Genomic DNA, 17,480 nt, shown 5'->3' on the forward strand with positions numbered 1-17,480 from the left:
CAGGCCATGAGGTTACAGATTGCACTGGAGTACAATTCTGCTGCTGTTGATGGCACACAGTACCTCATGGATGCTCAGTCTTGAGTTACTATGTCTGTTGGAAATCTATCCTATTTGGCACGGTGATAGTGCCACAAAACACATGGAGGGTATTCTCAATGTGAAGGTGGGACTTTGTGTTCACGAGAACTCTTACTGATACTGTCATGGACAGATGCATCTCCAGCTGACAGATTGGTTAGAATGAGGTCAAATATGTTTTTCCCTAGTGTTGGCTCACCACCTGCTGCTGACCCAGTCTAGCAGCTATGTCCTTTAGGATCTGACCAGTTCTGTTAGTAGTGTTGCTGCTGAGCCACTCTTTGTGGTAGATGTTGGAATTCCCCAGAGTACATTTTATGCCATTTCCATCCTCAATGCTTCTCTATATGTGTTGCTCAAATGGAGGCGTACTGACTCATCAGCTGTGGGACGGTAGTATTCAGCAGGAGGTTTTCCTTGCCTATAACTTGAAGCCATGAGATTTCACAGCATCCAGAGTCAGTGTTGAGGACTTTGAGGACAACTCGCTCCTGACTGTATACCACAGTGCTGGAACTTATCCAGCGATGGTGATTATCTGGGACATTTCCATGAGTATGACTATTGTCAGACTGTTGCTTGAGTTGCCTGTGAGACAGCTCTCCTAATTTTGGCACAATCCTCAGACGTTAGTAAGGAGGACTTCTCAAGATTGACAGGGCTGTTTCTAAAACTGTCTTTTTCAGTGCCTAGGTAAATGCCAGGTGGTCCGCTTGGTTCCATTTATTTACTGAGACTTCATAGTGATTGTTACAACTGAGTGGCTTGCTAGGCTATGTCAGAGGGCAGTTGAGAGTCAACCACATGCTGTGGGTGTGGAGTCACATGTAGGCCAAACCAGGTGAGAACAGCAGATTTCCTTCCCTGAAGGACATTAGTGAATTAGATGGATTTTTCTGATAATTGACAATGGTTTCATGGTCACCATTAGACTCCATCTTCCATGGCAGGATTTGAACTTGGGTGCCCAGATCATTACTGGGGTTTCTGGATAATACCACTAGGTCACCATCTCCCCTGGTTGTGTGACTGCACCAATTGTCACAGCGAGGCATGGCTGCTCAAGGCAAAGTAAAGCAGGGCAAAGCAAAGCAGGGCAAAGCAAGGCATGTATGCTGCTGGTATGTACTCTGATCCAAACTGTGAACTAGGTACCTTTCTCTGTGCGGTTCTAAATGCCTAGTTGTCAGTATGCCATGAATGACCTTGCAGGGCACACTGCCAGTGCACCGGTGGATACTAGAATGGTGGCAATGAAGTCAGTGGAGTACTAATGGCAGTGACTGAAGGGTACATGTAGCTGGTGGATTATGCTCTGCTCTGCAGTTTAATCATGGGTAAGATGGAGGGCATTTGGAGGGGACGATGAGTTGACATGGTCAAGAAGCTGCTCAGGTTTCCACGCTGAGTTTCCCCAAGAGTTTGTTTGGTAGGTTTAGTAAAATAGCAACAGGAATATGAATAGTTGGGCTCTTAAGACAATATAACAAACAATGAGTGTGAATTGGGTTTTCACCACTGCCTATTGAGAATCGCACCACACCACTTGAAAAAGGCATGAAAGATACAGTGAGATGATCTCAATGCAAAGGTATCCTTTGCCGAATACTTTGATCGATTCTGTGCAATAGTCCATGTTGCTCAGACTCACGTAAGTTTCTTCTCTGGATCTTTGATGCTGGCATCCCCAAAGAGTGGCTTGTCAGTTCCACTTCTCCAGTCTCTAGTGATTTTTCACTTTGTGCCAATACTGGCATAGAAGCTCGCTGTGATTTGGTAATGCATTGACCCTGATCCAGATACTCCATTTGGTCCAGTAGCAATGGACATTGAATGGGGTTCTGGTTCTTGTTTTGCTAGTTACACCAGCACAGCAGTACCAAGGATTCTGAGGGCTCACATGACAAAGGTATTCAATTGCCAAACTACTACCATTTATAGCTATCAAATTTAGAAGTTTAGAAATTTTAGAAGTTGTACAATGACCCCATGATCATTGTTAACAAAAAGTCTATTATTAATAAAATAGTGAAACTTCAACTTGAAGTTGATTGAAGACAGTCAATATATTAACCCTTACAGGAATGAATGTTAATGCAAGAATCAATTTAATTCAAAATTAGTCCTGTTTATGAAGTTTTAATGATAAAGGCAAATGCTTTATTATCATAATACTGTAATTTTATTTAGTGGTAGTAAAATTATTTCAAAGAGAAGAACACAATGGGTGGAAGGGGCCATTTCTGTGCTGTAGGTCTCTATGACTCTGTGACAACAAATTAATATATGAACTACATTTTATTTGATTAGAAAACAACTTTGTACATCATGACATTAGGTAATTTTGGGCTGGATAGCAGACATTATAGAACTTTATGTAGCTTTAAATATTAATTTGTAATGTATATTCATTTCAGTAAGTTATCTCTACACACAATATTGAAGGCACTTTGTACAAAAAGACAAAAAATACAAATGTGAAAGTTAAACTGAATCATAAAGCAAATTACGTAAACACACCAAAATGTTAATTGCTGTGGTAATCAATGCTTTACTTTGGCTATTCTTGTCAGTGTTATATTAACTAAAATGAATAAGGTCCCACTACTATTGTCAACCGCAACACAGAGGAAGTCCGGTAGTTCATTACGGCATTGACTGTTAACATCTCCAAATCCACGATGTACTCCTTTGGTCCTGTTAAAGGCTTCACTAAGACCAGCATTGCACTCACATTGCTTGTTTGCTGCAGGAATACAAAAATGGGAAATAAGCAAACAATAGAGATTATTAAAAAAACTTCATCTTTGAGGAAGCAGCATCTGAAATGGGAGCGTTAAATGAGGTAGAACATCTCTCCAGCTGGTTATCTTGTAAATCTCTGAATATGGGATTCAGCACTTCTATCTGCTCTTCCCCCTCCAGAGGCATTCCTGCAAGGTGGTGTATGGGGTGCGGAGGAGGGCTTTCTGGATAATCATTAGATAATACTCTAGAATTACCAATGGTATTTATGTGTGGAGCTGCAGCCATATGTCACATGAAGTGATGCAACTTAGTGGATACCACTAAGTAGAAGTAAAATTACATTTGAATCCAAGGAGATTAATTTGCATTTGAATTAAGAGGAATCAGCCAGAAATCAGTTGTATCTTTTTTTTAAACCCCCTCACTACCGTCAAACAGCAGTAGTGCTTATGTCATGTTCGACTCAGTGAAGAAAACTTCATTCATATTCCACCACCAGGAAGAAAAGAAACACTCGAGTTGCCAGTGACAAGCAGTGCCCTTCTTTAGGGGCAATGCCTATGTGATCAAAATGTGAGGGGAGGCTAGTGAATAAATCAAAATAGAATCGGAGGGGGAAATAAAGCACTCCAGACCTTGTGGCCCCCACCCTTCCCTGAAAGCCTAAAGGGTATTGGTAGACAGCGCATGTTCCTTCTCCAGGGACACCTGGGCCCGAACGTAACCATGGAAGAGCGGCAGACAATCGGCCATAATGACACCCGCCATGGCCTGTTGCCTGGACCTGTTTATGGCCATCCTGGCCAGGCCCAGGAGCAGACCCACGAGGAAGTATCAGTGGTATAATTTTGGATCACAGAAATCTATGGCACATGCAACCTGTAAAATTTCAATTCAATGTCACTGTATTCCCAGCTTAATGGAAATATCAGAGATTGGCTACTCAACAGTCAACAGTGACAGAAGTACTGGCATGCAAATTATATCCCACCACTGCAGGGTACTACATACCATTACTTAACCAACATTTTAATGAGCTATTACTGTCTGATAACAATGATGTAGAGGCCAGTGTCACCCGGGTCTCCCAGCCTAAGTGCCAACCTATTTAATGCAGTAAATGCTTTTTAGTATGCAAATCTGGAATTTCAACTATCTTTTAAAGTCAGAACTGTTGCATTATGTGCCTTACATTTGCTCCTATTCCATGAGTGATGCAAACACAAAGTTCAACCGAGTTAAGTATTAATTTTGTGGGGCTCGGTGTAGAAAGGTTCCACCTCTGGGCTCTGGGCCACCACTGCTTTGGATCCTTACCCTCAGCAATTGCTTATCCTTTGCTATGCTCTCCTTTTTGGCAGCTGGAGAGACCTAATATTGAGATACCTCAATCTAGTAAATGGCATCAAATATCCAATTTATGCCCCAGACATTGCAGGGCCAATGTAAAAAAGGTACACCTTCAAAATCCTCACTGCTTCTTGGCTCAGACATAATAGACTTTCCTAGTTTGTGGTTTAAATTAAAAAAAATTAATCCTTATGGCCTTAATTTCCGCACCGGTTGCCGTCATGTCTTTGGTGGGAGACTAACAGATCCTATGGGGAAATAGTTTGCTTGAAAGCCACATACAAGCACATTTGAACAACTTCCCAGTAGGCTGATGGTTGAATGTAGACTACAGAGACTTTTGTGATTCAACTAGGTGGCTCACCATCATCTTTTCAAAGGTCACTAGGAACGGGCAATGAATGTTGGCCCTGCCAACGATGCCCAATTTAAAAAGCCAATAACAATTGGTAATACAGTTTTAATATAACATGGAAAATTGGTACAATCCCTGTGACAACTGAGGGCCAATGTATTTATTTTATATTGGCAAGAGTCAGGGCAGAACGTCCATTAGGTTACAGTGACGGGTGGTGAACTCTGGCCCCAAATAAACTTCATGGAGGAAAAACCTGAGGGATTTATATGGCAGTATTTTAACTTGATACTTTTAAGACATACTTGAGCCAAAATGCATTCAAGAATTCTGGCAGACTCCCACTGTAGCACTGTGGAATAGGAATAAGGCAGAAGGCTAGAGACCCAGTTTCTGCCACAAAGTACAGAAAGTATTCCAAGGCCATGGATATTGAGAACAGCCCGGGCCAGGGGTTTGCTTTGCTGATTTTACTCTTGCTTCTTAGAAGATACCAGATCACTTCCAGATGGTGGACTCAGAGGGTTTAGTTGTAGCAAGAGGCTTGCATTGCAAAGGAAAGGTTACAGCCTTATTGTTAATGAAATGCCAGCCAGAGACAGAGGGGCAAACAAGACCTTGGTGGGACTTGGGTTTGGCCCCTGATTCCACTGGTATCAGAATTTCTGGCTGAGTAAATGGACAGCAGAGTTGTACCTTTATGGCATGGAGACCTCAGATTGACTGGTGTCCATGCTGGAGGGAACTGGTGGCTGTGATGTGGGAGTAATCACTGAGCAAACAGGGGTGGGTGATGGTCTGAGCTAGATACGTGGATAAAATAGAGACAAGGCAATTGTTACAGGCAACTATGTGAGGACCAAAAGTAAGGGAGTGGCATTGTTGTGAACTTAGAGAAGAAAGTTATTGGATTCGGGCAGCAGATGGAAAATACACTATTTGTTTCGCCTTCTGAATGAAAATAAAGATAGCACTTTAGTACATTGTTTTTGATGGTAATTTGATTAGAAAAAAAACACTCTGATTTTCAACAATTTCAATCAAACACCATGGAACTGAAAAAAACCCCACTCTTCTGCCTTGGTTTGCCCTAAACCTCACAGTGAATGGAACCTCGATGAGCCCCAAACCTGGGAGCTGGTACAGGAAGGGATGGACTCTGTTCTGGATCCAAGGTTTTTACTGGGCCCCAGAGAGTACTGCTAAAGATACACTTGGTCAGATCAGGAGGAACTCTATGACTGTGTTGTGTGGAACCTCAAAGGAAAGTTGCATATTTTTTACTAAATTTTAAAACTGTTCTCTCCAGAACAGGGAATGAGAGGAGAACAAATATTTTTTTCTAGGGAGACACATACCCCCAATTTTCCACACTCCATCCTCTCTCCCTTCTTTAATCTAGGACCAGATAGTGATATGTTAACTTCCGGCATCAAAAGAAAAAGTAGTTGATAGGGAAATATAAGTATGACTCACCCTCAGATAGAACTCGCCTTCATTTCCAGAGATGATCTGGAAGGTGTTGAATGTATTGGGGTAAACACTTGTTGCTTGAATTTGGAAGATATCAGAGGGGACAGATCTGTCTGATCGAACATTCATGTATTTATACACATAGGAATAAGGCTGGTCACGACAAGCTGCATTTGCTGCTGGGCAGACACAGCGACTGAATTTTAAAAAAGGAAGCAAAACAGACATCATTAAGCGTGCAAATGCTCAGCATATTCTGCAGTTTTCTAGGAATACTGCTATACGATTAATTGTTACCTATTGTGGAATTGGGTTATGGTGCAGTATGTCCATACAAATTAAATCAAATATCTATAGTAAACCGTAGTCCCATTTCTAAAATTCCTTCGCTCTCTAAAATCTTTGAACATATTGTCACTTACCAAATCTATGCCCAGTTTTTCCCTAATTCTATGTTGGAATACATCCAATTAGGTTGCAGTACTGGAACTACTGCTGTGAAATTCACAAACAAAAAACATTCTTTGTAACAGCGATCATGATAAACTGTCCCTTTTGTCCTTTTCAATCTTTCTGTACCTTTCAGCACATACCATCCTGCTCCAGCACCGCTCCTCTTTGGTCTAGCTCGGTGGCCCTACTCTAGCCTGATTTCATTCTTATATTTAAAGGTTGCCAGAGAGCCCCTGAGAAGGCTTCTTCTAACCCTCTTATACTTTTACTCCAGAAATGCACTAAGGATCTTGCCATTATTTCAGTTCTGACCTACACACAGACCCTTGATGGTTGTATCTGAAGATAAATCAGTTTCCACATACAGGCCAATGGCACCAGCATGTCTTCAGACCTCACCATTAGCTGATTTGTCAGACAAACTGTCCGACATCTAATTTGGAAAAATAGAACTCTCATCTGTGTTATATTAAAGAAACTGAAATCATTGTCTTTGTTCACCACCACATAACTCTGTTCATTGCCCAGCATTAATACCCCTGGCAAGTTCTTTATTCTGAGGAAGTCCATTTGCAACTGGGTTGCTGTGCTTGACCCTGAGCTGAGTTTTGGATCACATAACTGCATGACGAAGATCACCTACTTTCAGCACCACAATATCACGCGACTTGAATCCTGCCTCAGCTCACCTGCTGCTGAAACCCTCACCCACACCTTAATCATCTCAAGACTTGGTAATTGGATGCTTTGTTGGTTGTCACCTCACCTTCCACCTGGGAAATAGCATGCTTATCTAAAATCTGATGTTGGTATTTTATTCCACTCCAAATCACATTCACTGAGCCTTCACTGGCTCCCCATCGGACTATACCTCAATTTTAACACCTTATCCTTGTTATCTTTGCTCTGTAGCCTTCTCCAGCTTGACAAGCTGGTTTCATCCTGGCTATCCCCATATCCTGATTTTAATTGCAGCCCTGCTTCTGATTGTGTTCTGCAGTTTGATCCTAATCTCCAGAATTACCCTCTGTAACCCTTGCTACTCCTCTCCTTTCAAGGTCTGCTGTTGAACAAGCTTTTGGTTATCTGCCGTGCTGCTTGCTTTCTCCCTCTGTGGCTTGGTGTAAAATATATCTTGATTTGGTGGTTTTCATTAAGTTCCTTGGGACATGTTTTTATGCTACATATACCTTATGTATGTAAGTTGTTGCTGAAGAAAGCTATATAGTTCTTCTAAGTGCCAGAAATACATGCTTCCCAATATCACGAGAAATAAAGGTACTCACTTATAAGTTGCATTTCATGGTATTTGCTGACAATAATTAGTACAGGTCAGCTCCCTCTCCTCAGTTCTGCTTCTGTTTAAGTCCAGCACCACTGGACCAGACCAAATTTTGCTCCTGAGATGCTGCTTCTGCTGCTAATGCAAGTGATTCTTTAGACTAGATACAGTGACTGGGAATCTTTGCAAGGACTGATATTTCTAGCTGTAGTGTGAAGTAACTATACCCTTCTACAAATTGGTAGCAGTGTAATCATGGTTCATTATTGATTGTGCTAAATTGGAATTAAGGAAAAGATGAAGGGGAAAGTGGATGCTAATGAAGATGGTGGAATGGCTGATAATGAAGTAAGATAGCATTGCAGGAGGGCAAATGGGTGACCAGTGAAGAGGAAGATTGGATTGTAATGAAGCCGCAAAGGAAAGGGAAAGGATGGCAATTAAATTTAAAGGTGGAGGGAAGGATATATGAAAGGGATGGAAGGAAACAGAAGTAGGGAGTGATCCATGGTAAGGAGAGTAAAAGAGGGTGAATTTGAAAGGGGGCATGGTTTGGGGTCTGAAGCCACAGATAGGGAACAAGGTACCAATGCTACCTGAGAGAGGGAAAACAGATTGTTTTCCAGAATGGCAGAACTGACGGATGAAGAAAGACTGTATCGACTCGGCTTGCACTTTTCAGGAATTTAGAAGAACAAGGAGGGATCTCAGAGAAACATACTAAACCCTGATGGGACTAGACAGGCTAGATACGTGAAGAATGTTCCTGATGTTGGGAATGTCCAGAACTAGGGATCACTTAAAAAGAATTTCTTCACTCAGAGTTGTGAACCTGTGGAATTCTCTCCCACAGAAAGATGGTGAGATCAGTTCATTAGATATATTCAAGAGGGAGCTGGGCATGGCCCTTGCAGCTAAAGCGATCAAGGGGTGTGGAGAGGAGGAGTGGGATACTGAAGTTTCATGATCAGCCATGATCATATTGAAAGGTGGTGCAGATTCAAAGGGCTGAATGATCTACTCATGCACCTGCTTCTATGTTTCTATGTAACTCAGCATTCGCTTGGAATGGGCAGTAGAAGAGGGCCAGCTTGAAACGTGAAAGTAATCACTGTGAATTGCTTAGAGGGGAGAAAGGGCAAATATAAAGTGGGAACACTGGAGGAGAATCGGAGGTCCTGCTCAAATGGTGATTGACTAGACTGCAAACTGAATTAGGATAAGTGAGGGATTGTTGGCATCATTTTCAGGTCTCACTGATCTCTCAAAAACCTACCCATCAATTTATTCATGTTTATTAAATTAAGAATTTATTAATTGTGAAAGAAAGTGCTAAACATTAATCAGAATGTAATGTTCTTAGTCAAATATTAAAATGCTTTCGGGGACCTCCTATAAACTCGGTAGAAAAACAAAATTATTTTATATAATAGATATAAGATACTATATGCAGTTAGGAAAGTTGAAAATTGGTTGGGATTAGCTATGTCCATTTTGATTTAGATAAGATGTGCACTTCAAAAGAATAAATGCTCACTTGAAGATATGTTTTGGGATGAAGTAATCATTATCACTTGTTTGTGACACTTACACTATTTCTAAGAAAGTTTATAACTCAACTGATTTTCAAATGTTGGATGTTCACTTTCATCTTAATTTGTTTTTCTCTTGTATCATGAAATCAAGACAGTGTCAAGAGAATTGAAATCTTTAAATACTCACTTTTCAGACATCTGATTGTAAGGCTCATGGCATGGATTTCGAGGATAACATCTATATCCACCATGATAGTTCCAACACTTCTCTTGTTCCAGACAAGCATTTTCTGTTTCACATTCATTTATATCTGTTTAAGGGAAAAAGAAAATTGAAAACTGAAAGTCTCAGCCTGTGGTTGAATTTTTATTCCTGAATTCCAATAAATCCTTGAAATGCTGTAGTGGCAGTGACCATGGGTCAATTGTGAATTAGCAATTGTTGTAAAGATAATTACTGCAATGACTGAATATAATAAAGACAGGAGCAACCAATTTGGAAACTATGGAACTGATAGTGCTGATTTGTCAGCAAAAAAGAATATTTTCTTCACATGTTCTCTCATGCTCTGGGCTATTCTTTACCAGTGATTCGTATGGCCTTCACAGCTTCACAATGACGCAACTCCAAAAAGATTGAAGTTCTGACACTTAAATCTTGCTCTATACTCATTCCCTAGGAAGCACATAGGAAGGAGTGGGCCATTCAATCCATTGAGCATGGCTCATGGCTCATCAGCTGCCTCAATACCACTGTACTGCATTATCTCCATGTCCCTTGATGTGATTACAATCCATTTCTGTCCTGAACAACCCTCAATGATTGAGTTTTCGCAGCCCTCTAGGATTGAGAATTCCAAAGATTTATGACCTTCTAAGTGAATAAAATTCCTCCTTGTCTCAGTCTTAAATGCCCTACAATTTACCTGAGACTATATTCTCTGGTTCAAGACTCATCAGCCAGGGGAACTATCTTATCTATATCCAACCTGTCATGCCTTATAAAAACTTTGTAGGCATCAATGAGATCACCTCTTAATCTTTGAAACTGTTGAGAATACAGGGCCAATTTATTCAATCTCTCCTGATAAGATAATCTGCTGATCCTGTGGCTTAGTCTGTTGCATTCCCTCTATGGTAGTATATTCTCCTTCAGATAAAGAGCTCAAAACCGTACAAAATGTTTTGGGTGATTTCCGAATTGCTTGCTACACCTGCATGCTAGCTTTTAGTGACTTGAGAAAAAGGACATCCAGGTCCATTTGGATATCAACGTTTCTCAGCTTTTCGTTAGTTACGAAGTATGCTCTAATTTTTAATCTAAGCGGATAACTTCAGATACACTATATTTCATATTATATTCCATCTGTGTATGCTTACCCATTCACACAGCCTGTCCAAGTCCCATTGAAGTCTCCTTGCATCCCCCACACAATGCATGTTTCCACCTAGTTTCATCTCTTCAGCAAATTTGGAAATTATATTTATTCCTCTCAGTGACATCATTGACATAGAATGTTAACAGCTGTGGACCAAAGAATGATCCTTGTAGTACTCCACTAGTCACAGCCTGCCATTCTTAGAATGGCCCATTTAAGCCTACACTGTTTTCTACCTGTTAACCAATTCTCAATCCATTCCTGTATATTACTCCAATCTTATGTGCCAATTTTGTTTACTAACCTTCAGTGCAGAACCTTATCAAAAACCTGGAAATTAAAATACATTGCTGGTTCTCTATTATCTATACTGCAAATAATATCCTCAAAGAACTTCAGTAGGTTTTTCAAACACGATTTCTCTTTCATTAGTCTTTGTTGACTTTGTCAAAACATATCTTTTTTTCTGGTGTTCAGTTATCTCATCCTTTATCACCAATTCTAATATTTTTTCCAATACTAGTGTCAAAATAACAGGTCTGCAGTTCTCTATTTTCTCTCTTCCTCCATTCCTAAATAATGGAGTTACATTTTCTACATTCCAGTCTGCAGGAATCTTCCCATAATCTATAGAATTTTAAAAGATACCCATCAATACATCCATTATCTCTAAAGCGATCTCCTTAACCATACTTGAATGTGGCTCATCCAGTCCATGAACCTTCAATCAATTTTATATTTTGAGTAACACTTCTTTAATGATATTGATTTCATTTGACTACTCATTTTTAACAACTCCTCTGATTCCTTGGTGTTTCTGGAAGGTTTACTGTATCTTCTTTCATGAAGACAGACATAAAGTACTTGCTTTGTTTCTCTGCCATTTATGTATTCTCCATTACAAATTCTCCTGCTTCCACTTGCAATGGACCCACATTTGTCTTTGACAGAAGTGGGTACTGCAGATGCTGGAGATTAGAGTCAAGATTAAAGTGGTGCTGGAAAAGCACAGCAGGTCAGGCAGCATCTGAGGAGCAGGAAAATCGACGTTTCGGGCAAAAGCCCTTCATCAGGAATTCCTGATGAAAGGCTTTAGCCTGAAATGTCAATTTTCCTTCTCCTCAGATGCTGCCTGACCTGCTGTGCTTTTCCAGCACCACTCTAATCTTGATCCACATTTGTCTTTGTTAATCTCTTTCCACAAACCTAATGAAGCTTTTACAGTTCGCCTTTGTTTCTCATTTTTGTCTTGCATTCATTTCCTCTTTTACCTTTATCAGTTTCTTAGTTATCCTTTGCGGGATTTTAAATTACTCCAATCTTCAGGCTTATTGATGTTTTTGGTTACCTAATAAGCCACTTCCGTTGATCCAGTGCTCCGTTGACTTCTTTTCTTAGCCATTTGTTCAATGTTCCTGTTGCATGTCTTTTTAAAATTATAGATGCATATATACATGTTACAGTCCATGTAATACTTACTTAAATATGAACCATTGTCTGTCTCTCAGCAAATCTTTTTGTGTACTTTTTCAATCCACAGAACCCACTTGCCTCTCTTAGATTTATGGTTTCCTTTGTTCAGATATTAAGAACCCCATTTCAGAATGAATTACATCACTTGCAATGTAAAATTTTGTCATACTGTGTTCACTTTTTTCCCAAATGTTCCTTTCAGAAAGATTATCAATTGGCACTTTCTTATTACATATTTGACATGATCTCATCTTTACTATTTTTCTTTATTGTAGAACACATGGAAAAGGATATTGCTTTAAACCAAGAAAACTGTGGAAGGAGATGTAGCAGTTTTAATGCAAGTACTGAACCCATTGCCTGTTATATTTGTGGTGTACTAAAGAAGGGTCACTAGGCCCAAAATGATAACTTTTCTCACCACAGATACTGTGAGACCTGCTGAGTTTCTCCAGCACTTTCTGTTTTTGTTTCAGATTTCCAGCATCCGCAGTTCTTTGTTTTATTTTATTCTATATTTACACTGTTGCCTTGCTCAAGCAGTGTGGGAGGATTGCTCATCAGCACCATGCCTGTGTGTTTCAGGCAGTTTTGCTCAGAGATAGTCTGGTGTCTGAAATCAGGAATGGGTTAGGAGTGATCAGCATGACAACAACTCTGAGAGGCTGTTTATCTGCCCAGAAGTCAATATGTGAACAATACAGGTGCAAAAGGACTCCAGACTCCAAAAGGACTGTAACTCTCTCTCCTTGTGAAGAAGGAATGCAGAATTGGAAGATAGCTAGCTATTCTCACTCTTGATTTGCCCTTGAACTGCCTCTAACCGGTGAAAGTCTGAACGATTAATATATCAACTGCCCTTTGCCTTCAGTAAAATACCTAAGAGACTTGGAAAGAAAAAGAGGTGAGATCAGAATGACTCAGAAGAAGCAAAAGGACACCACATTGAACCCTGTGGATTGGTGCAATTGAGCCATGTTCTCTTTTTTGTTTTTCTCACCATCCGTAATACCAGAGCTTTTTTTTGTTTGTCGGTGTCCATGTGCCTCCATGTATAAGCATTTAGGAAGGATCAGAATTTAAGTTAAAGTGTTATAAGTTGATAAATTTTACTTTGTTTACCTGTGGTTAGATCTGATTTATTTGTAATAAGTAGTAGTTTCTTGAATGATGTATTCTATGAATTGGTATTTGACAGCAATTAAAATGAGAGATTTTGAATAATTTGATTAAAATCTTTCACTCTTGTGACCACCGCAGGCTTAGTGGAGCTTAAGTGTCATTATACTTTCCCAAGTTACATATTACAAGATAACGTTAACATTTTGGATCATTGATTTTCTGTACTGACTTGAAATCTTGACCCGAGGTGTTCTTCAAAGTGCTGTTCCAGAAACCATCCTCCACAGCAACATGATAGATTAGGTTTTGCCAGTCAATACGAAAATTAAAGTTGTCTTTTATTACTTCAAGTGATGCATATCACCATTTTCCCCTCAGAATTCAATATTTATCAATCTGACAAGAAAGGCTGAGATCCAGGATTTTAATGATCCAACTTCATTTGACTTTCTTTACTCAGTTTTCTTCACAACAGCCATTCAGACTGAGAGACTGATTGACTTCTGTAGAAGAGCCTGACCCACAGGGTTAGGCTGAGGTGTCAATTGCAGAGATGGGTTCACTGACCACAGGAAGAGAAGCAGATCACTGCTGGTTAGTTTGGGATGTTGGGAGTGGAGGTAGCATCCTTTGTGAAGCTGTGCTCAATTTTACAAATACAAATTACTTTTACATTAAACAAGAGCAAAATTCAGCAAATGCAAGAACCCTGAATTATAAATGTATAGTACTCTAAAACACTCAGAGGACTGGCAGCTTATGTGGAGCCTGAAACAAATATAGTATTTCAAGTTGATGATCTTTTATTTTTATATACTTTCTATGTACTAATTTCAACAATTTCAGTCCTTAGTTGTACGGGTTTTTACATTACTGAAATATATAGATGTGGAACACACAGATTGATGGCATGTGGTGTAATAATGTGTCAATGACCATTGTAATGACACTAGTTCATGATAAATACTACAGCATTGAACTAAGAACAGGAAAACATTAATTAAAAGTTACATACTAACACAGCCAACATCTGGAGAGAGAAAAACGAAAGAGTAGTTTGGAATCATTTCGACTATCAGAACTGAAATTAAAATGTGAACAAGACATGTTTTCAATCTTTCTTTCCCCTTAGTTCTCTTTCTGCATCTGATTTAGTTGAATAAACCCTCCTCATTCACCCTCTTCCTCCTCAAACTTTTTGATTCTGAAATTTTATTGTATAATGAGTCACACTGTTGGTTTGATTAGTCACCAATTCTCAGACCTCCCCACTGACCCCAACACACACACACACACACGCACACAGCAACTATCTGGACAAAATGTTTCAAAATAAAAATGTCTAAGTCATGGGACAGATTGAGAAATTTTCACAATGCACTATCTGGCCCAATTAATATTGTTACAAATTATTTTTAACAAATTCTTTGAAAATTTATTTCTATACTTTTGTACACGATAATGATTCTGATAGGGTTAATATTGGAAACCACACACAATCTAATTTTGCCATGTTGTCTTGGGTGGGACGACAGAAAATCTTAGGACCTTATGAACTGCAGACTTACATTCAAAGTCTTAATAACAGTACCTAATGAACTAATGTAACTTGTGCTTCTCTGATATCATGCAATAAACTACATCCTGTTAAGACAACAGCATCTTCTTGTTCAGGCATAATTATGGTTGATCCTCAACAATAGAAACCAATCAGTCCTTTGGTCCCAGTCAAAGGAAAGAAGATTGGTGATCTCGTCCTCATACCTACAAATACCACACATATCATTTACAAATTAATCTGATGTGTATATACTTAATGCTATGAAAGAGATGTGATAATTGAAATAGGATGTAATCCTATACGGAATGATAATCAGTAATAATTTTTTTTAGAAATCAGGAAAGACTTCTTTACTCAAACATCAATTAGAATGAAAAACTTGGTATTGCAAGGAGCAATTGAGGCAAATGTTATATATAGGAAGAAAAGAATAAAACATATTGCTAGTAGGATGACTTGAAGTACAGTGGAATATAAACACAGGTATAGAACAGTTGAGCCAATATTGAGCATAGCTTCTGTAATTCTGATTAATTTGATTAAATAATTTTGTATGGCTTTGAAAAATTTAGCAATTTTGGCTGTTCAGCTTTGTGTTGATTACTCAGTGATAATTAGCAGCTTTTATTGCTGACCTAGTGAATACAATCACTTTTGAGACGTTAGTACTTTGTCGGTTGAACATTAGAATCTACCAGCCTGATAAGTTAATGTGTAATAAATTATCAAACCTGATGTTTGACATTTTTAAGGATTTATGGTGTCTTTGAGGTGTAATGCTTTGAGGCAATTATTAGAAGCAAGCTTAATGCAAGTCACAATTTTAGATTTTCAACATCCAAATAGGATGTAGCTTTTTCAATATAAGAAAGGAGAAATTGTTGCTTGGGTTACCATACCTTGGCACATCCTGGAACCCAGGAGTTTGTATCCTTCAGGACAGAGGCATGAGTATCGTCCTGGTTCATTTATACATTGGTACTGACACATGTAGCTCGAGTAGGCACATTCATCAACATCTGCCATTATAAAAGATAATTTTATAGCTTGTAAAATAAAAATACAATTTGCAGCAATATTTTCTTGCCAATGATGTCTGGACACAAACATTTGCAGAAAATGTCTTTGGAATTTATTACTTGTAATAATTTACATGTAATAATTTATTATGTGTAAATTCTTCAAAATTTCTTGAAACATTGAGAAATACAGTGTGACCAGAATGAGAACTGAATTTATTCATACCAAACTGGCATGGAATATATTCTGTATTTGGATGTAGTGAGATCGTTACTATGTACCTAACTATAGTGTACATCATCTGGCATGATGTAGTCTTGCAATGGATAACCGAAGTAGAAAATTCCAACTTTCATCAATGACATCTTGGCATTTTAGTAAAGTTTAATCAAAGCAATGAAATATTTAATGAATAACAAAATCATTAATGAACACAAACATGCTGAATTCTGCTAAGTTCCACTTGCAGATACAATGCCTGAGTGCTTATATGGTTACATGGTTATTTATGGGTCTTTCCCATAGCTGGCGCGTAAAATAACTGTAGTGTCCTTCAGATGCATTAAGTGAATTCCTTTAGTTGTTGGCAATATTGGAAATACAGTTGAATTTTAGTAGCTCTCCAGGGTTAGACTGGGAAGTCTGTTTACCTGCCAGTGCACCATTGTGTCACTGGAGGGAAAAATGGCAGATTACTCTCCTGCCAAAGCCCAATTGAGCTATTCATGTGACCAATTTAGGCCCTCCTATCATTGTTGATAGCATTTTATAAGTGACTGGTGGACCCTCCACTGCATGGACAATATATCAGGTGATCTCTAGTGGGCTTCTGGCAGGCCTAAATTGAGGGCCTTTTTGACCCATAGAGGGACACCTCCATTGAAAAATAGTTGCACATGGTATCAATGCTTGAGAATCTTCCAAGTGAAGATTCTACCCAATGTCCTTGTATATGTAGCGCCAAAATTGGACTCCATGTAATGCTAAATTGCACAAGCAATTTTGTTATTGATTATCAACATTATTAAATGGCCAAAATGATAACCTTCTCATTTTTACATATTAACAAAACAGGAGGAAATCAAACTGTTGCACATTTGTTACAAATTATCCTAAGTAATGAAAGAGCATTCACTAATTACCTCTGCATGTAACTTTGTCAGGATTTAACTCATATCCTTGGTCACACTGGCAGATGAATGAACCGACGATATTAAAGCATTGGTGATCACACGGGGCACTTGTCTCACACTCATTAATATCTAAAGGGGAAATGGAAATATATTTAAAACATTAACTCTGTTTCTTTCTCCATAGTTGCTGTCAGACTTGCAGGGTTTCGCCAGCATTTTCTTTGTTTGATTGTTAATTCCTATCCGTCTAGGTGCTGTTCCAGAATATACCTTGCCTTACATTGAAGCCAAAATTGCTTCAGTATCATGTAAAATATACAACATATATCACAATGGTCTGAATTCTATCTTTACTGCTTCACCAGACATTTGCCGATGAAACTGTTCTTTACTCACCCACCTCAAACGTGCAACTGGGCAGGTCACAGCAGCCATCTTTAATAGTGATGTCCCTTTTCTCATTAGGAATATGCATACTATTTTTAAAGGCACATTTACACCGACTGACTTTCAGG

At 39.0% G+C, this 17,480-nt stretch overlaps 1 protein-coding gene across 3 annotated transcripts in view; it reads right to left on the minus strand.

The window, feature by feature from the left end:
* Positions 1 to 2,360: 2,360 nt before the first annotated feature.
* The window catches only part of LOC140483055 (EGF-containing fibulin-like extracellular matrix protein 1), a 109,146-nt gene continuing 94,026 nt past the window's right edge, over positions 2,361 to 17,480 (minus strand). For all 3 annotated transcript variants that reach the window (XM_072580966.1, XM_072580965.1, XM_072580967.1), the window contains 5 exons: positions 16,975 to 17,094; positions 15,712 to 15,831; positions 9,465 to 9,588; positions 6,011 to 6,203; positions 2,361 to 2,827 (listed from right to left, as the gene is read on the minus strand). In XM_072580966.1, the coding sequence (XP_072437067.1) occupies positions 2,666 to 2,827; positions 6,011 to 6,203; positions 9,465 to 9,588; positions 15,712 to 15,831; positions 16,975 to 17,094 (719 nt within the window). In that variant the 3' untranslated portion in view covers positions 2,361 to 2,665. The remainder of the gene's footprint in view (positions 2,828 to 6,010; positions 6,204 to 9,464; positions 9,589 to 15,711; positions 15,832 to 16,974; positions 17,095 to 17,480) is intronic.

The sequence above is a fragment of the Chiloscyllium punctatum genome, chromosome 11, assembly GCF_047496795.1.
Source record: "Chiloscyllium punctatum isolate Juve2018m chromosome 11, sChiPun1.3, whole genome shotgun sequence".
In the NCBI taxonomy this organism is placed as follows: domain Eukaryota; kingdom Metazoa; phylum Chordata; class Chondrichthyes; order Orectolobiformes; family Hemiscylliidae; genus Chiloscyllium; species Chiloscyllium punctatum.